The 19,368-nt window shown below is 42.7% G+C and overlaps 5 protein-coding genes across 6 annotated transcripts; 2 read left to right on the top strand and 3 right to left on the bottom strand.

Moving 5' to 3' along the window:
* The first annotated feature begins 19 nt into the window (after nucleotides 1-19).
* On the top strand, nucleotides 20-1,381 carry LOC135331791 (uncharacterized). Its single transcript, XM_064527045.1, has 2 exons — nucleotides 20-313; nucleotides 519-1,381. The coding sequence occupies exons 1-2, from the start codon at nucleotides 167-169 to the stop codon at nucleotides 1,290-1,292; spliced, it is 921 nt and encodes a 306-aa protein (XP_064383115.1). The 5' UTR covers nucleotides 20-166; the 3' UTR covers nucleotides 1,293-1,381.
* Nucleotides 1,382-2,253: 872 nt separating this feature from the next.
* On the bottom strand, nucleotides 2,254-9,809 carry LOC135331781 (NADH dehydrogenase [ubiquinone] flavoprotein 1, mitochondrial-like). 2 transcript variants are annotated; one of them, XM_064527032.1, is made up of 13 exons: nucleotides 9,653-9,809; nucleotides 9,454-9,518; nucleotides 9,287-9,385; nucleotides 8,799-8,947; nucleotides 8,437-8,570; nucleotides 8,110-8,279; nucleotides 7,676-7,801; nucleotides 7,212-7,380; nucleotides 6,660-6,877; nucleotides 4,747-4,801; nucleotides 3,723-3,763; nucleotides 2,972-3,040; nucleotides 2,254-2,517 (listed from the first exon to the last, which is right to left on the bottom strand). In XM_064527032.1, the coding sequence occupies exons 1-13, from the start codon at nucleotides 9,690-9,692 to the stop codon at nucleotides 2,434-2,436; spliced, it is 1,419 nt and encodes a 472-aa protein (XP_064383102.1). In that variant the 5' UTR covers nucleotides 9,693-9,809; the 3' UTR covers nucleotides 2,254-2,433. The 2 variants fall into 2 exon arrangements, with proteins under 2 accessions (XP_064383102.1, XP_064383103.1); XM_064527033.1 differs by having other exon boundaries at nucleotides 9,454-9,515; nucleotides 9,653-9,804.
* A 55-nt stretch (nucleotides 9,810-9,864) lies between these two features.
* Nucleotides 9,865-12,686, bottom strand: LOC135331782 (FAS-associated factor 2-like). The gene is made up of 8 exons (XM_064527034.1): nucleotides 12,594-12,686; nucleotides 12,207-12,528; nucleotides 11,913-12,043; nucleotides 11,530-11,700; nucleotides 11,170-11,354; nucleotides 10,791-10,962; nucleotides 10,273-10,416; nucleotides 9,865-10,102 (listed from the first exon to the last, which is right to left on the bottom strand). Exons 1-8 carry the CDS (start codon nucleotides 12,642-12,644, stop codon nucleotides 9,926-9,928), a joined length of 1,353 nt encoding a protein of 450 aa, XP_064383104.1. The 5' UTR covers nucleotides 12,645-12,686; the 3' UTR covers nucleotides 9,865-9,925.
* LOC135331809 (COX assembly mitochondrial protein homolog) lies at nucleotides 12,675-13,519 on the top strand. Its single transcript, XM_064527062.1, has 3 exons — nucleotides 12,675-12,866; nucleotides 12,939-13,029; nucleotides 13,305-13,519. The coding sequence occupies exons 1-3, from the start codon at nucleotides 12,719-12,721 to the stop codon at nucleotides 13,411-13,413; spliced, it is 348 nt and encodes a 115-aa protein (XP_064383132.1). The 5' UTR covers nucleotides 12,675-12,718; the 3' UTR covers nucleotides 13,414-13,519.
* On the bottom strand, nucleotides 13,483-19,341 carry LOC135331770 (uncharacterized). The gene is made up of 17 exons (XM_064527013.1): nucleotides 19,079-19,341; nucleotides 18,902-18,972; nucleotides 18,620-18,771; nucleotides 17,832-17,944; nucleotides 17,416-17,675; nucleotides 17,060-17,217; nucleotides 16,375-16,670; nucleotides 16,077-16,222; nucleotides 15,778-15,899; nucleotides 15,623-15,657; nucleotides 15,371-15,565; nucleotides 14,997-15,059; nucleotides 14,698-14,900; nucleotides 14,412-14,578; nucleotides 14,241-14,325; nucleotides 14,044-14,152; nucleotides 13,483-13,821 (listed from the first exon to the last, which is right to left on the bottom strand). The coding sequence occupies exons 1-17, from the start codon at nucleotides 19,272-19,274 to the stop codon at nucleotides 13,592-13,594; spliced, it is 2,601 nt and encodes an 866-aa protein (XP_064383083.1). The 5' UTR covers nucleotides 19,275-19,341; the 3' UTR covers nucleotides 13,483-13,591.
* Nucleotides 19,342-19,368: the final 27 nt, after the last annotated feature.

Below are 19,368 nucleotides of genomic sequence, written 5' to 3' on the forward strand. Positions count from 1 at the left end.
AAATACAAAAAGGGAGTAGAATTTCAGTCTCATGCAAGGAACGTCATATAAATGCTGAGAATTTTGCAGCCCTAGAGTGTTAATTAGATATACACAACATAAAGCTGTATAAACACTAGTAACTAGCTGAATCAATAACATCGGATGTTTGTCATAGCTCATCAATATGGGCCAAGGAAGATCTAGAGATACAGCTTACGTTTCACCAGAACAGTCTGCGCAGCCTATTAGAAAAAGTGGTAGCCTAACAAGCCTTGGAAAGATGGGCAGAAAGTCAACATTATCTACAACGAAACGGTCCAGATCATTCAAGGTAAGTAATAGCTGCTTAGCTATGCAGCTAGGTCTACTTTGCATGCATCCATTTTGCAGCATCTATTAGCTGACCGTTCTAAATGTTGTAGCTATCTTGTAGTTGTGGCTGAAGAGTTGTTGTAAACACTGCTCTGATGTGGTAATATTTGTTCCCGGTTAGAATATCAAGTGGTGGTTAACATTCTCCCCTAACTCTCTTGCAGGAGAACAAAGAAGCCCAGGAAAAGCAGCTAAGAGAAAAGATAGAAACAGAAGCTAAAGAACTTGATAAATGGGTCAGCGATAGACCAATGAAGTATCGTGAGTTTGTGGTGCCAAGTTTGACTGATTTGGCTGCTGTAGTCGTTGCCAAGGGCCTATCCAGTCCTTTTGATGTGGAGGAGTTACCCGTTACACGAGAAATAAAATCAGCTATAGAATTCAGGCTCAGTCCGACGTTTGATTCAACTATAGCCGATAAAAAAGTGAACTTCACAAATGGGGGCCGAAGTGCTCAGTACTTGGGAAAAGGGTACAGTACCATTGTAATGAAGACACCGTTTGGCTGTGGGTTTCAACATGGGAGACATGCGTGGATTGTTCATATAGACGTATCTCGAGTGCAGGGCTGGATCCAAGTTGGAGTGGTCAACAAACTTAGATACGACGCAAAATGTGAGACGGTTTGGGACGGCAATCCCCATCCCTTCAGGCAAGGAGAGATAGCACGAAGAAATAACGGCAATTTCCATTCGGGGCGATCCCAACTTGAGGCCACGATGGTACAGGAGACTATCTTCCTGGGAGGCTTTGGACTAAGAGACACACTTGCTATTAAAGTTGACTTTGACACCAAACAAATACAGTGGTTGAAAAACGGAGAAGCATATGGCGGACAAATTCCATTTGAATCCGGACCCCTCTACCCTTCAGTAAGTCTTGACTCGCCTGGTGAAGGCGTGACCCTCGCCTATTACACTGGACCTCTTGCATTGTAGCCAGTCTCACTGTATTTGTGCTTATGTTCCATGTTTGTGTTACAATTATTGTATGAATCATATTCCTCTTGTATATTTTTAATACCATCTCATGCTGCAATAATAATAATATTTGAGCAATAAATCCAATAATATATACGTGTCACTCAAATATTCAACCAACTATGCCCAGTAGTTGTGTTTGCATATTGAGTATCTACTCAGTGATTGGAAACAGAGTACACCTTATAGGCTACCCTCATGCAGTTGTGTGCACACTACTAGCTAGCGTAATTATTTCAGCATGGATACACAAGCCTACATGGGTATCATACGGATGATAAGTGAGCACAAATTTCAACATAATCACTCCAACATAAATACACAACAATTCAACACACAATACAATGTGTACTGTATCGGGTATGCATATCACAGCATGCTACATTGATCTGGTATTACAGTCGGCCACCCTCACTCTGGCTAGCTTTGAACTCTTACTCCTCCATACATTTGAATAACCTCTAGACACTTGGTGGAATGTATAATGGAATTGTTCACCATGGAGGCGTAGCTACTGTAACAGTTGACAACATGACAGTGCATCTCACAACACACGATGCATGTCCACACACCCACCTAACAGACCGGCTAAATATTGTCAGAGAGTTAAAAGTTTAGTATATAGCATTCTAGGTTTCGCATACGTAGGATTTTGGTACACCATAAAGAAAGGCCTTAGAGATGAGGAATTAATTGCTTTTAGCTAATTAGTGGTGGTTTATGGTAACAGTCAGCATGGTTTGAATTCATGTGTCACAACAAAAACACAGCAGACAGAGCTTCTTATTCACAGCTATTAACACGAGCAATAAACACATGTAATAACTGAGCAGAATCAATTGTGTTTGAACATGTTTTTAAAGTGAGATAATTGGTTTGACACTTCATGCAATTTCAGAGCAATTAACTTCAAGCAAAACTTTGTCACGTAATAATTTTCTCGGAATGTTATTAACAATGCCAACGAGGCATAAATTGCACAGAAAACATACACACACATAGTGCACAAACCAATAATAAACTAAGCATGTGCATTACATCATAGATATAGTACTGGTAATAGTCTATACACAAAAACTGCAGAGTAATGTTTCTGGCTCTACGCTGAGGTTGCTTGAGCTTTCTGAGCATGATACTTTGCCATTCTTGCTTCTAGCTCTGGTCTGAAGTGACGTACAAGGCCCTGCATGTGTGTGTGTGTGTGTGTGTGGGCGTGTGTGTGTGTGTGCGGGTGTGTGTGTGTGTGTGTGTGTGTGTGTGTGTGTGTGTGTGTGTGTGTGTGTGCGGGTGTGTGTGCGCGTGCGTGTGCGTGTGTGCGTGTGTGTGTGTGTGTGTGTGTGTGTGTGTGTGTGTGTGTGTGTGTGTGTGTGTGTGTGTGTGCGTGTGTGTGTGTGTGTGTGTGTGTGCGTGTGTGTGTGTGTGTGTGTGTGTGTGTGTGTGTGTGTGTGTGTGTGTGTGTGTACAGTGTAATTATTTGTTTACATTGATCTTTGAATGTGTTGAGATATTTGAAAAGAGATCAGAAAGGGTACAGTACAAACATTTCTACACTACGCAGTCTTCAGTATCTAATTTTAAATGAGGTGTACTATTACCTAAATAACATTTTAAGCACTAGACTGTCAATTACCCTGTACCTGTACTGGCCAAGCAGCTCCGTCTCCAAGGGCACAAATGGTGTGGCCTTCAATCTGCTTACTCAGCTCCTGCAAGTCAAACACACACAGGGTGAAGAATAAAACACTAGATCTTGCAAAGGATATATAGAATGGGGAACATAAAAATTGGCAGATATAAATTAACTGTGCTAAACTAGTATCATGTACATTCCTACACAATTCACATCAAACGACAGCGGCAATTCACTTAAAAAGAGGGTAAATGTAACGGAATGTTGTAAAATAGCCGACTGTTCAATGCCAGACAACAACAGCAGCTTTCTCACAACCAAATTAACCATCTTTGTACTGACAGTTTTTCCAACACGTAAGTGCTAGCAGATCGAGGCTCAGGCTAAATTGAATTTAAATTTAAACTGAAATTTCAGCAAGTGGCTGAAGAGGAAGAGTTTGTTGTGACACCTAATAAGTATTGAATTCTAAGGCGCATGATGTCGCAATACAATATGTGAAGCTATTCTGAGGGCATATGCTATATCAACACACACATGCAGCTCTATATATGTGTGCACTTGAGCATTGTTGATCAGATAAATACTCATGGGAAAACTATCAAAACTAACGGGTGGGGGTTAATTGAATAATTAAGGCAGCACTGCTCTTTCTCCATACACGTACGTACAAAAACAGGATGCTGTTATGACCGAGTGCTATGGCTCCGTTGTGCAAAATATTGGCATGTATGGATTAGATTATCATTGTTTCTCACCCAAATCATGTCGATTTCCTCAGGCTTGGCATTTCCCTCAACTGTGTGTGTGTGTGTGTGTGTGGGGGGGGGGGGGGGGGGTAGTCCAGGAGTACATAGAGAATGTGCTCATGAAGTACATATGGGTAATGCTATCTAGACACTACAATGCATAAATGTACATGCTCTCACATTAATTATGCAAGCTACCCACTCATCAGTCCACTTTCCAAAACATTGTCAGAGCCAAGAACAACAAGCAATTATCATCAAATAAGACTCAAACAGTAGATCCTAACCCCAAATAGAAATAGCCTAGAACTCACCCCACACACACTAACTAGGCCATCACTTTGTGGTTGAACCTGCGATGGCCTAGCTCCCCCATACTCACACTCCATGCTATATAGCCCATCACTCTGTGGTTGAACGCTAACTAGGCCATCACTTTGTGGTTGAACCTGCGATGGCCTAGCTCACCCCCATACTCACACTCCATGCTATATAGCCCATCACTCTGTGGTTGAACGCTAACTAGGCCATCACTTTGTGGTTGAACCTGCGATGGCCTAGCTCCCCCATACACACACTCCATGCTATATAGCCCATCACTCTGTGGTTGAACGTGTGATGGCCTAGAGCTCACCCTCATACACACACTCCATGCTATAATATAGCCTATCAATATAATTATATGGTTGAACATGTGATTCAATTCCCTAACAATGTGAAATATTTAGATATCATATGAGCAGCAGTCAGCCCTATCAGTGAGCACAGCTCACAACAATGAAGGGAAGACCAACAGAGGCCATTCACACAAAGGAAGGATACTGTCTAGGAATGCAGATGATCACAAGTGATTCTAGAGTTACAATTATTTAACGGAAGGGCTGATTTGAATCATAATGTTTTAAATTTGGGACATGTCCCAGGTTAATTACATGTGCAATTGTAATGTCTCTCCTGGCAGTTCAAGGTATGCCTATACTGTATACATGTGCATGCATGTCATGTGCGTACGTATAGTAATACTGAAACTCACCAAATCTGTACATGATAGTGTTCAACCACCCTGTTCCCTCACGGCATGGTGTACACTGAAATAGAAAAGAAGAAAAATTTATAATAAAAAATGCCAAATTTCAGTATGAATTTGGCTCTAACTGTCGATACTTGGCACACAAAAATGCAAGTCTATGGCAACCATGAGCAACGAGATTACGTAGGTTAGTAAATGGTGTGAGTTAATGCAATTATTGCTAGAGGCAATGAAGCTAGCATTCAAACTGCTGAATGTACAGTAGCTGTGCCAAATGTTCTTATATCGCCAGTTTGGAATGGCTTAAAGGACGTTTGGTGTTTTATCTATACAGGGAACTGCGTTATCTCACATCCTTTACAGCTGTTCTCAATATATATCACAGGACACAGCAGAGGAACCATAAATAATCATGCTACCAAATATGTACTCATACAACAGTGACCATTCGCGGTGGCATAAAGCTCGGATAATCAGTGCTAGTGGAATGCATAAACACAGTAAGATACAGTCATTACAATGGACAATGCAAATGTTATTGTGTCAAAGGAACGTTATAGCTAACAAACAAAACAATGTATATGTATACATAAGGCAACAGTCGCTTAGTTAGTCTATGCAGGGTTAGTGTCAGGCAGTAATAGAGACAAGATACCTGTCTATATAGACAGTGATCACTGACTAACAGTGGCTACAATAAAGAGGTGGCCAGCCTGCTAACACAGGTACATGCTATGGGGTTTATATGGTGGCTGCATTACAGAGAGTGGTGATTCAGGTTTTACTGCAAATGTAGATTAATTACAGTGTGCGTAGGGAGGTTACATTGTACAAAAAAATGTATGTATAGCAGTTTTCACAGGTAACTCGAGTGTACAGTGGATTGCTCTACTGTACAGTGATTGACTAACTTGCATAGTGACTAGCTATCAATGTAAACCATTAGCACATTGTGAATACTGGCAATTACACACACACATGCATGTACACACACACATGTACACACACATGCATGTACACACATGCATGTACACACATGCATGTACACACATGCATGTACACACACATGCATGTACACACATGCATGTACACACACATGCATGTACACAGTATACCTTACAGATCGTGATCATACTTGTTTACTTATTCACTAAATACCACCAACAAAAGCTAATCGAATTAAAATTTCCAAACAGTACACCTGCCCATACAACCGCGGGATTCACCAGTAACAGGCTAGCTAACACCTTGATATCTGAGGAGCTTACCAGCTACTATACATGCACGAAGACTAACACACGATACTAAGGGGACAAGCGCAAAGAAATTATGCGAAAGCAGACGTTCCTGAATAATTATACATGTAAACCAGGAAATTCCATCATCAATCAGCCCCCCACCTAATTAAGAACTATGGTCTGGCAACAGCAAATGCTATTAACTTGATTCCTTTCAAAGGTGGACACACGTATCTTAGAGACCAGGTGTTTAATACCAAGAATTGATTGAAAATAACGTAACAGAAACCATACGACAATACACATCAAATTACAGCCCATTTCTGAACACACCAACAAGAAAAACAGAATCAGATATTGTTTGGCTTGACAAAATAGCACATAACTTAGCATGTCATAGTTGAGGCCATGCAGTGACCCTGTACTGTACCCAGTGCAAAGGTTAAGGCCTTACAGTGACAGGAATAGGGGGGCTGGCTTCCTTTACTTGCGTACTCTAACCCTCTATTGTACTAGCTGTCACACATCACCAAATCAGACCCACCTGCCCACAGCTCTCATGCTTGTACTAGCAGACCCACCTGCCCACAGCTCTTGTGCTTCTACTAGCTATCACACATCAGACCCACCTGCCCACAGCTCTTGTGCTTGTACTAGCTACCACCTAATAAGACCCACCTGCCCACAGCTCTCGTGCTTGTAGAACAGCATGAGTCGTGCGATACACTCAACCACATCGGCACTCTTGTCCATGACAATGACTGCAGCTGTGCCTAGACCACTCTTAACGGCCACCAGAGCATCAAAGTCCATCAGCACATCATCACAGATGTCCTTAGGCAGGAGGGGAACTGAGGATCCCCCTGGAATGATGGCCTGGAGATTATCCCATCCACCTGAGTGTGGGGGGGAGATGGTTATAATGCATCCTATATACACACGTGTAATGAGGGCACACAATGTACACAAAACACTATAATTATACATGTACGTATAGTGAGATAAAACTTTTGGTCAGTTAAGTATTAGATTTGTTGGGCAATTCCTAGCAACTAAATTTGTGGTCTAGTAAAACTTTTCCCTCACAGACAAACTGTACAAATGCACAAATGGATAACGATAATTATACTGAGTCTTACAAGTATTTGTATATTGGTGAGCTGGTTAACCATTTGCTAGAGGATGCTTAACCTCTCACCTCTGACCCCGCCAGCATGCTTAACCGCTCACCTCTGACCCCGCCAGCGTGCTTCTCTATGAGCTCCTTGAGTGGTATGCTCATCTCCTCCTCCACAGTACACGGGGCATTCACGTGACCACTGATACAGAACAGTTTAGTACCAGAGTTACGTTCACGACCAAACGAGGCAAACCAGTCACCACCACGACGACAGATGGCCTGCAATAAAGACAGATAATACGGTTAGGTAAAGAATTTCAGGTGGCCATATCATGCATATTTTGTAAATAGAAATAATTATGGTTTAAAATCCTAGTACAAAACAATGGCTACAAAAGTGGAGCCAATCCGGTGTCCCTTAATTTGTCACAGCTAGTACATAATTTTTACTCTGCTCGCAAATTGTAAATGCATGCTCTCTCTACGCAAGTAACTAACATTTAAAGAATAGTGGCTTTCAAAATACTCCCGGTTAAGCACAATCAAGCACAATTAACCTGCTATAATAACTCACAGGAGCCACAGCGACTGTCTCCACGTTTGCCACAGTGGTGGGACATCCAAACACACCCACATCAGCCGGGAATGGTGGCTTGAGACGAGGTTTCCCCTGTTTGCCCTCCAGACTCTCAATGAGCGCCTTCATGGGAAAGAGAGAGGGGGGGGGGGGGGGGGGGGGAGTCTTAGACACATGTTTACAGTGGTTTAATTATTTAAGGAGTGTGTGTGTGCATATCAATCATGTGTGTAATGGGTGATTGCAACTATAGCCACTGGTACTCCTACCTTTGAATTCTAACACACAACAAGTACAGAGCGTAGCATATATTACATAGTAATGGTGTACTTGCACAGGAAATACCTTTCTATAATTATGGTGCTCATACCTTTATTGTACAAACACCAGCTATCCATTACAGGATAAGTTAGCCAGCCCCCTCCTCTCACCGTTTCCTCTCCGCAGATATAGGCGCCTGCTCCTCTGTGCATGTACACATCAAAGTCGTAGCCAGAGCCGCAAGCATTCTTGCCAATGAGCCCGGCCTCATACGCCTCCTGTATGGCCACCTGCATGTTGCTAGCTTCGTTATAAAACTCCCCGCGAATGTAGATATAAGCTGAGTGGTTGGGAAACAAGCAAATACAATCATAGCTAGTACCAACATACATTAGGAGTGTGTAAACCAAAACGGCACAAGTATTACTGTGTATAGCTGATAATTTTAGGTGGTTTGGTTCTACAATACATATACAACTAGACATGCAGTGACAGACCTGCCCTGGCTCCCATGGATTTCCCTGCCACCAGACAGCCCTCCACCAACTTGTGAGGGTCGTGTCTCATGATCTCCCGGTCCTTGCAAGTGCCCGGCTCTCCCTCGTCAGCATTCACCACCAGGTAGCGAGGTCTAGCCAGGGCAAGAGATATAATTATGTACGTGTATTTTATGCTCATTTACACTATCAGACACTATACATTGAGTTGCCATAAAGAATATTATTAAACGTTTCTAGCTCCAAACAGAGCTATTCTGAACACATTTAAAGGAATGATGGAAAGAAAAAATAGGTAATGGTCACCATAAACTCTTAACTATTTTAGTGTTCATTTGCTGTTAAAAGTACATTGTACTCACCTTCCATCAGAGGGCTTATTCATGAACCCCCACTTCATGCCTGTGGGAAATCCCGCCCCACCACGCCCCCTCAGTCCGGACTTCTTGACCTCCTCTAGAATCCACTCATGACCTTTCAGCATGATCTCCTTTGTCTTGTACCAGTCACCCTAGAGTGGAGGACAATGGTTCTCTTAGTGCAGTGTATGAGGACAAAACTAGTAAACCAAGAAACAACAACTTGTAAGAGATGACTAGGAACACTCCATTCCCGGCTGAGGTAGCAGAATGCTTTATTAAGGAATCAAGGAACACGATATAATTATAAGCTGCTTCAAAAGGGACACTGTATTAAGTACCTTACATAATAATCATGCAGTACAACACTTTCGCCTCCAAATCTACTTAATTATTGTAAACAAATCCCTCATGAGTTTATAAGAGGATCTTTACTGACTATAATTATACGGTGATAATCTGTATTATAGAATGTAGTTCTTATAACTCACTCTACTCATGGCTGCCTTGAGTTTCCAGTCGTGTCTGCCATATAGGTTAGTGAAGATTCGGTCCTCATCTCTCAGTCCACCATACGAACGCTCAGGTTGCTATAGAGGGAAGGAACAAGGTTTTCACGATTGTATTGTATAATGTTCAGTCTAGATAGAGAGTATACCTGATCGGCATGTCTTAGAACTGATGTACTGACTGGTCTTGTGCTCAGCTTCAGCAACGGGGCTACTGTAGTTCAGGGAACACATAACATGAATAAAATCACATGAAACTGTGTTTACAGAATCTAGAATAGTCTGATAGCAATGTGTGTGTGACTGATTCATGAGAGACTACTAGCCAGACATGTAATAAGGCCTCACCTTCTGAAGCTTTAACTAGTCTTTGTATCAAGCTAGCCATCTTTTTGCAGACCTTGTGAACACTCCAGAAGGCCTGATCTGCTGCACACTGTGGCTGTAGTCAAGTTATACAATTCTTAGTAACTATTTTTATTGTTGCCCACCGTATTCAACCTTTGACCCTTCTGATAATAATTATTACAATGATACAATAACGATTCATACCCACATTTCCTCCGTATTTGTACCAACACAACGGTAAATTAATTTTTTTATGATTCCACACTATACAGCTCAGTTCTCAGTATCATCATGCACATACAGAGCACATCTTCTACCTAGCCCTAAATCACACAGCAGTGGTCCACCGGTGTTGTCGGGTTGGAGTTCCTTCCGAGGGAAGTTGGTTACCAAGGTGAACTTCTGTGGTAACTGGTCACTGTTATCAGAGTAGGCAAAGTCGTATACAGACTGCATCGGAAAGACGAAAACAATATTGAAATCACAGTACAAAAAGTAAAAATCAATGACTCGTATGAAATGACACACAACAGCTACAGACTAAACAGTTTAAGAATACAAAGGTATATTCTAGACAAAGTGACTGCTCCCCAAGAGCTTGTTATTAAACATACATGTACCTCTAGTTTGTCCGTTTCGTTGAACCGTCTCTCGAGGCGATGTCCTGAGGGCAGTCTTAGGAGGACGGTGATGGAGGAGGGGTCATTGCTCTCTGGTTCTGGGGGGAGTCGACTTACACGCATCGCTCGGTCTATCTCAAACTCCTGGGCCAAGAGAAATTGGTTCACATTAGAGTGGCATGCATGTGTGCATACAAATTGACACTACGGCCTAACAACATATTTTAGTACCTCAACACATCAAAACAGGTTTGGGATTGTTTATTGTGAAATTAAAAAAGAAATCATCAGTACCTACTGTATGCATACACTTCCTACAACTAACATAATTATATCATAAGATGCAGGATCATACTTGCTGAATACACACATGTACCGTATAGCGTGTATATTTCGATGGTATAAATGTTTGCGGTTTTCGCTGATTAAGCATGTACCACGAACATTTATACCCACAAATTTAATATCGCATGCATGCCATACTGCAGAAAGGCTGCTATTCCGTGAAATTAACTAACCTCTTTCTGTCTCTGCTCCTCCTCCAGTTTCTCCTCTGCTAATCTGACCTGAGCTGCCTCTCTCTCTAGCACTTCTTGTTTCCTCCGCTCCTTCTCACGGTCAGCGGCCAGACTCTCCTGGTAGGCTGCGTCCTGGTCCACCCTCAGCTGCTGGTCTACCACTCGACGAGACCTGGGAACACAATGTAGAGTGGACGGGATACCAAAGGATACTTGATTTATAGACATTGTATGTTAGCTAGATCATGCGCATAGAATCAGGCATGTATAGATACATCAAACAATACTATAACCAATATAATAGTTGAGTATATACAGTCATTTCTACTAAAAGTATACACAGGCCTAACTTTACAAAGCATCCACTAATTCTACTCACCTTTCATTTCTCTCCACCACTAGCTCAGCCTCGTTGTTGGTAATGGCAGCTTGCAGCCTTTGAACGAGGGTCTCAACAGACAAGCTCCCCTCCACCCTCTCACACACCACCAGACGACTTCGCTTCAACACAACCAGTGCCAAGAATGGGTAGCTACTCTCACGAAGTATGTAAGAGGCTCGGGCCTGAGAATACACACATCATTATTATGATAGAGTTTCCTAACAGCTCTAGAGAGGAACTTTTGGCTTTAAATGAACACTCAAATCAAATCAAAATATGGACAAAAAATGTTCTGTGAAATCTCAATATATGCATTTCCAATGGTAGGAAGTTACATAAACACTGAAAACCTCTCACCCCTTCTTGTGTGGTGAGCCCTATTCCCCACATTAGCAATCGATTTCCCACAAAGTCCATAAACTCTTGTGAGCAGAGCACCTCACGACAGAACTTAGGAGTGTCACGATGCAGCGGGGAGTGGATGTACACTAACAGGAACTGGAGATCTGTCCGAGCTTTTGACAGAGCCTGCATGTAGAGACACACTGCACATTGATATTTAGATCAAGTATGCTGCAATGACATACACTGATAAGGACAACTTTTCAAGGCGGATTCGAAAAAATACTTTCATACTTTCTACGGAAGCTTTTGTGTAAATTTCACCTTTGTATGTACTGTTAAGAAACATTTTTACGCCAAATTACTGAATGGTGTCTATAGCATGAAGCAGTGTGTACCTCATCATAGCCACAGGTGAGGAAGCGAGGATGATGGGTACCATAGTCCTTCTCAAACTCTGACACAAACTGTTGGACATCAGCGACAGGATCTCGAGCTGGGCCCACGCGAAATCCAAACAGAAAACTCGCTGTGGAAAAACGATCAAAGGTAACAGCATTTTCTTACACATAATGTAAAGGCAATGCAGCTACAGCTAAAACAGTGTCATCAATAGTGGGTCCACAATCATGTTGAGGGAGTGATAGTTATGGTAAAGAGTATCCGTATGAGAAATTGTACACACAACTCACTCACGAACTGGAACAGATCACTAGCAGTGGTGACAGTAAACCGAATTGGGAATAGTGCTATGTTGACCAGCCAGTCCCACCAGCTGTACTGCCTGGCAACAGCCCCTCGGGGTGTTTGTTGAACTCTAGCATATCGTGTGATAGGAACTTGTATACGTCTCCTGAGGTCTTGTGGTTGTGTGGGGGCATTGGGGGGTGGAGTGAATATCGGATTCATGCCTTCCTTCTCATTGAGTGTGTCTTGAATGGAAGCTTCCAGACTCCACTGATGGAGTGATAGAATCTCAACACATTTGTCATGATCTTCAATACCAGTTAGCTCCTGCATGGGCCAGGTAATACCAGGGGAAGGTCACCTCAATAGTCTGTGTAGTGTATATAATTTACCTGAAAATGAGCAATCACTTGTGACCTATCAACATCAGTTCCTTCAGCCATTTCTTGCCATTAGAACGGAAGAAGATGGGCGTACCCGTGGATGGACGGCCACGCCCATCTAATCAAGTTTAACAATGTCTGACTCTCCATCACCCTCTGCCTCAAGCTCCATGGGAGCTCAAGGAAAGGCCTCTCAAAGTCTGAGACATGTGGAGAAAGATGTCCTTATCCCTAAGAAGATGAGAGCCAAGGCTATGGTGCTTTGTCAGGATCTTGTCAAAGGTATGTACGTACGTACGTATACGACGATGAAATCTCACAGTACATATTAATGTGTATTTCTTGTACATGTAGAGTTTGAAGATTGTATTCGAGGTCGTACAGTGTCTGCTGTGTGGCATTGTAGGAAAGAGAACAGCAATATGCAAAACTGTGTTGCTAAATAGTAAGTTGTGTACCTATTGATTTCATGCATTGAGGAATTGTATCAGTACACACCATCCTTACTGTAACTAACATTGGTATGTACATGACTTTGAGCAACAATCAGTACACACCATCCTTACTGTAACTAACATTGGTATGTACATGACTTTGAGCAACAATCAGTACACACCATCCTTACTTTAACTAATATTGGTATGTACATGACTTTGAGCAACAATCAGTTTTCCCCATTGCAAGAGCATGTAGCATGTTTCCTTTATCCTCTCTGTGCAGTTATAAGAACGACGAGTTCTATGAACAGTGCAAGCAGGAGTATTTGGAAGAGAAGAAGAAGTTTGAGGAAACTGGAGAGAGACAGAACATGAAGAGGGCTTCTTCTTGACTAGTGTGTAGCTGCAAATACTTATTGTTTGTGTGTGTATATATAGTGTGTTCCATCTTTCAAGAGATGTCTTACCATGATAATTCATTATACTTCATTCAATAAATTTGTATGAACTGAGTAGAAATTGTAAATTGTTGATAATACTATAAACCTATCATGATAATTGTTTTATGGCCTATAGTTCAGAATGCATTGACTGTTCTGTGTCTAATCTGGCTCCATTAGGGGAATCCCCGCCACCTGGTAGGGTGGGCGTGTCTAATTGTGCTCCATTGGTAGGGGAATCCCCACTCTGAGGGTCCCCTTCTCCCATCGGCTCTCGTTCAGCTGCCTCATCTTCGTAGTCCAAAGAGGGGAAGGTCACAGGAGGCTGCAGAGGAGGCCAACTCTTCTCACCCAAGGAACCTACAGCAGAAGAGACAACATTTATTAAAGAGCTGGACAAATACATACAAGTGACATACGTGTGTGCATGTATCAAGACCATTAAAATGTTACTGAATAGTGGGGAAAGAGTGGAGGATAGCGGGGGATTAGGAGCAACATGTGTACTGCTCTGTGGATCGGGCAAGCTCTTACAGAACTATCTGTTAGTTTAGCAAAGAGCTAGGTCACGTCAATACCTACCAGAGGGTTGTGCGTCTCCGTTGGCAACGGCTGTGAGGAATGTCTCCAGACCTAGTTCAAACTCCTGAGCAGTCTGGCCCTCCTTAACAGAGAACTGGTACACATTGCGCTGTAGAACAATTCAGTGTAAATTGGAACAAAATGACGATGAACTTGGTATGGGTACAAGACAGGTGATTTAAATGTACAATGCACACCTCGGCCATCTGAAGAACTACCACTGTTGGAAAGCTGATTTGGTCATTTCCGATTATCTTGAGCAATAGATCAGTGTACCTTGAGCTACATGTGTGGGAAAACACATGTACAGTTATCAAGTAGACATGCAGGTATTTAGTCTGAAACCAATTAGCTCTATAGGTGCATACCTGTCCATCCAAGCAAATGATAGGTTCGATTGATCCTTCAACTTTAGTGCTACTTGAATAAACTCCACCCCCTTCTCAGAAGTTACGTCTTTGTCACACCATATAACAAGGGGTGTGGTCAGATCTCCCCTCAGTAGACTCGGCAGAGAGCTGGGTGTCAGCTCCATCTGAGAAACACATCAAGAAAAACAACTCATAAACAGATAAACTACATTCTATAGCTGTGAAAACCGTCTGACTTGTACTTATATAGAACTGAGTGTTTAGTGCATCTTTGTTAACGTACCAGCTTGTCTTGATTGTCTGTGTCCAGTGGATATTGCCCGAGGGCGTTGAGGATATGAGGAGTGTCGAGGCTTGTGAGGGATGTGGGCGTGTGGAGGGTGTGAGGTGTGAGGAGGAGGGCCGTAGGGTAAGTGAGGACATTCATACGAGTGCACAGGTCAGTCCATTCATCACAGCTCACCACAGCCACACTACCATTCTGGGCTGAGAGAAGATGAACACCGTCGTTAGCACAGAGGCATGAAAGTTAATAAGCGCTGAATTTTATTTCTCTTTATTTTTATTACAGTGAGGTGATACCTTTGTCTAATTTCTCATAAGCTGCTGCCACGTGGTTCAGAAACACTTGGCTGCGAGGACACCCTGAATATATGAGCGAAAGTCAGGTAATGTGTTGTCATACAGTATATATAGATCAGTCTAGTAACCACACACGCACGCACGCACGCACGCACGCACGCACGCACGCACGCACACACACACACACACACACACACACACACACACACACACACACACACACACACACACACACACACACACACACACACACACACACACACACGCACACACACGCACACACACGCACACACACACACACGCACGCACACACACACACACACACACACACGCACACACACACACACACTGGCACACTCGCTCTGTGTACTCACAAGACATGTAGAAGATGACCACAGTTTTCTCGTACTGACTGATATGGGCATCAAAGTTGTTGCTAGTGAGAGATAAGTCCCGCGGTAGTTGAACAGTGGGTAGGGTTTTGAGGACAATGCCAAAATGATCGTCATCAATTAGTGGGGACGAGACAACGTCTTCGTAGCCAAACGGGGAGCTAGTGTAGTCCAAATCTGGAGGGGTGAGGGCACATATTAAAATTGAACTTGCATATGAGAATCAGAGCTCACCATCAGCTGAATCGAGATCCAGCTCTAACAATGCACTGTGTGTGTGTGTTTGTGAATAAAGGGTTCTGTACGTGTACTTCTGATTAAAGAAAATGAATGACTAGCAATAAATGCTTAGCCTTATACGTATTAAGTACACCTAGAGCTAGCCTCACTCTATTCCAGTTTTGAGGACCAGTAGAGCCATGGCTTGGTAAGGTTCTGTCAGCTCTTTATCCATCTTGGTCCACTTGTTCCTAGTGAAGTTGTACAGGCCGTAAGCTGGGAGGCTTTTGAACTGGAGATAAAAAGTATTGCTTTAAATATAGTGTGGTACACACAGTACTTGCTCTACAGAAGAGAAAAACCACTGAATGGTACAAGTTTATGTTAGCTCTGGATAGCATGTACGAAGATTGTATAGTATTAAGAACATATCGACCTCGATGCTCTAGTGATTGGTATTGGTACTTACCCCGTACGATTGAATATCCTCAACTGAGTCACACTCGGCTACATGAGCAACAAGAGAGGTGATCAGGCCTTTAATTTCATCTGCCTGAAGGGCTACCATCACATTGCGCAGCACCTCGTACACATCACCAGGACACGAAGGCTTGCCTATACATGAGAGCAGCATGAATATCATAATTCATTATCGTAAAAATGCAATTAACCACATTTAGGAAGATATTAACTAAGGTCCAAATGCAAAATTGAATGCATAAACCCACAGCTGCTGGCCAAGGTAAAACAAACAACAAACAACAAACCTTTCTCACAAAATGCCACAAGGACATGGGACTGCTTCTCTTCCACTATACTCTGCAAGAACATTGTGTCCAGCACGGAGACAAGAGGGGGACCAGTCTCCTCCAATAAGCCCTCCTCTGTTCTGGGGTGGTCGTGAGCAACAGACTCCAAGATCCCCCTGAAATGTTCGGTCTCTCGTTTCATATCAGAGGTCTCTATGTCCACAGCAAACATGTCCTCTTCACTTGCGAATGGCAAAATCACCACCTGAGATTTCTTCTTGTCCACAAATAGCCGGTCAGCTATCTCAGTTTTCCTGGAGAGAAGAGCAGCATAATCGAAGCACGTACTGGTCAGTACAGTCTTCTGTTATTTCAAGACAATCTTAAATGAAATGGATTCAGTAGCAACATCTGGGTACATATGGCAATAGTAGCTACTGTGGTAGTCAAGACCTTGAAACTACCGTATAGCGGGTAATATTCGGGGGACAAAATATTCGTGGTTCAGCAATAATAATTATTGAGAGATGTTGTGGGTAATATTTTCGTGGTAGCTGCTTGCACTACAGGTAAAGGTAGCCAAGGTCGCTTCATTCGTGGGTAAAATATTCGTGGTCAGACCTCCAACCACAAAAATCACGAATATTTTGCCCCACGAAAATTACCCGCTATACGGTAGTCCAACAGCTTCATGTTCTCGTACCTTTTGCCAATAATGAACACGAAGTCTGTGTAAGTGGATCGAGCCAGAGTTTGTGCAAATGTATTGAGATCGAGCCCTTTTTTGACCCCAGGGAACATGTACACAAGGTGGTAGTTGCTGACACTCAACTCTTTCTCCAACTCTGCACTGTACTCCGCCTACAAGGATGGTAATACACACAGTCATACAACTCATTTACTTAAATAATGGCTCATTCTGAAAGGATAAGTGCAAAGTACAGTATCAGGTTGCTTGAAACGACATGCCATTGATAAACCACTATGCTTTCGCAATGGAAGTCAAAAGTAACAAAGTTAAAAGCAACTCATTGCATCAACATTGCCTTGATAACTCACAACAATGGGATATTGAAGCCGGTCCACAAAATTGAAGAGCTTCTCGTTAAACAAGTTCTTAGCTTCTTCATCAAGGTTTTTCATGCCGCCATGATTAAACTTGAGCCATTGGTCTCCAGAGCGTAGCAGAGACCAGATATGGATCGGTAGGGCCTTGAAGCTAAAGGTGGGCCGATGAGAGAGGGGTAGGGCCGTGGTTTGGGTAGTGAGTGCTAGGGGGAGGTTGTTACCAGTCCAGGTCTTCAACAGCTGCACATATTCTGAAAGTTAAGAAGCTAAAGATGAAACAAAATCTGGTAATTGAACAGATGTATCTATGTATAATGAAATGAATGACAGGTGTATGGGTATCATAGGAGCAAGAGTTATGGGGATCAAATTACGTAAGGAGAAATTGGGCAATTATATCCACTTACCGTAACTGCTTGTGTTGACCACAAAAGCCATAAACAGATTGTCATGTTGAGAGGTGAGTGCCTTGAGTTCAGAGTAGGAGGAGAAGAGAGTCAGCCTCTCTCCAAGCAAGGCCCTACACGCACGAGCACAGTACATATGATGTGCATTTCTTATGCAATACTGGGATATCGATAGCATTACCAGACCAGCCAACCGAAAAATGGTTGGCTAACAGAGCAAACAAGTATAATTATAGCTGGAACCAAACGAAACGTGTGGTCAATTAACTTCCAAGCACTGAAATCATACAATTGACCACGACATGACAGTGTGGCCACACAGTTCCTGCATCAGAGTATCACTAACTGTAACCCAATCAACGCTGTACATGTACAACACACACACACTCACACACACACACAGAGTCAAGGTTGCGAATTGAAAACTCTCTCTGAAAGTAGCACCAATGTTGAATCACTAATGATATCGCAACATAATAATATACATACACCTATAGGTATTCACTATGACATTATGAGCATATGGCTACAGGCTCAACATAGGGTAGGATATACGTAGCCAGTTTGTGAGCGAACATTGAACAGCTGTGACACTCAATCAATAGTTGCTACTTCATATCCGACAACACAAAGACGACATTAAACACTTAGGTCAGACAGCTAAACACCGCACATACACAGTGTGCACACACAAGCCTCTATATTCCAGCCACTCCTCTCTGAGCTACTGAATACAGAATGTGCAGCTGCAGTGGAACTCAACAAGTAATAATAGCGGTACCACTTACTTTAATATGAGTGCAATATCCTCTTCCTCAGTCTCTGTAGGTGTATCGACAGCGAGCAGTTTGTCACTAGTCATTGACCTCACTCCATACCTAGTCTCACTGAGGACCGCACACACTTGTCCATAGCTCTCCTTCTTAGCTCCACAAGACACCTACAAGTACAAAGCCATCACACAGTTAGCAGACAATCATCTGCTCATATTGAAAAAGGATATGCTGGTTGATATAATGAGCAAGGGCTGTGGTATGATATCAGGTTCATCACTGATTCTGCATATATACCTGAGCAAAGAAGACATCTGTGTTTACTAAATGCTCTTTGAGACGATCATACTTTTCTTGAGAATCTGCATCTGAAAAACAATTTGGAGAACGAGTTTTAAGACTAAATGTGATCAACAACAACAGGACTCTTTTAATTATGTATCGTGTATTAGTAGATCTACAGCACATTTTTACCATCTCTGGCGATGACAAGATGGCCATAGTGTGGCTCCCAGAGTACAGATTGATAGAGGTCTGCTTCAGACCCAGTCCAGGTGGTCTCCACCTCAGAGGCACACACAGCAGCTGCAAGCCAGGTGCAGAGAAGAACAGACGCCAGGAGACAGCTTCTTACACCCATGTTTTTATTGTTCTCTCCTTGTAACAGCATGTACCTAGCAGCAGTTTTGACTCTTTATAATGGCAATCTAGCTCTGGAAATGTGGAGTGTGAAACTGTGATGTCATCACTAGCTCTGTTTCCAG

The sequence above is a fragment of the Halichondria panicea genome, chromosome 2 (assembly GCF_963675165.1).
Source record: "Halichondria panicea chromosome 2, odHalPani1.1, whole genome shotgun sequence".
NCBI classification, from domain to species: Eukaryota; Metazoa; Porifera; class Demospongiae; order Suberitida; family Halichondriidae; genus Halichondria; species Halichondria panicea.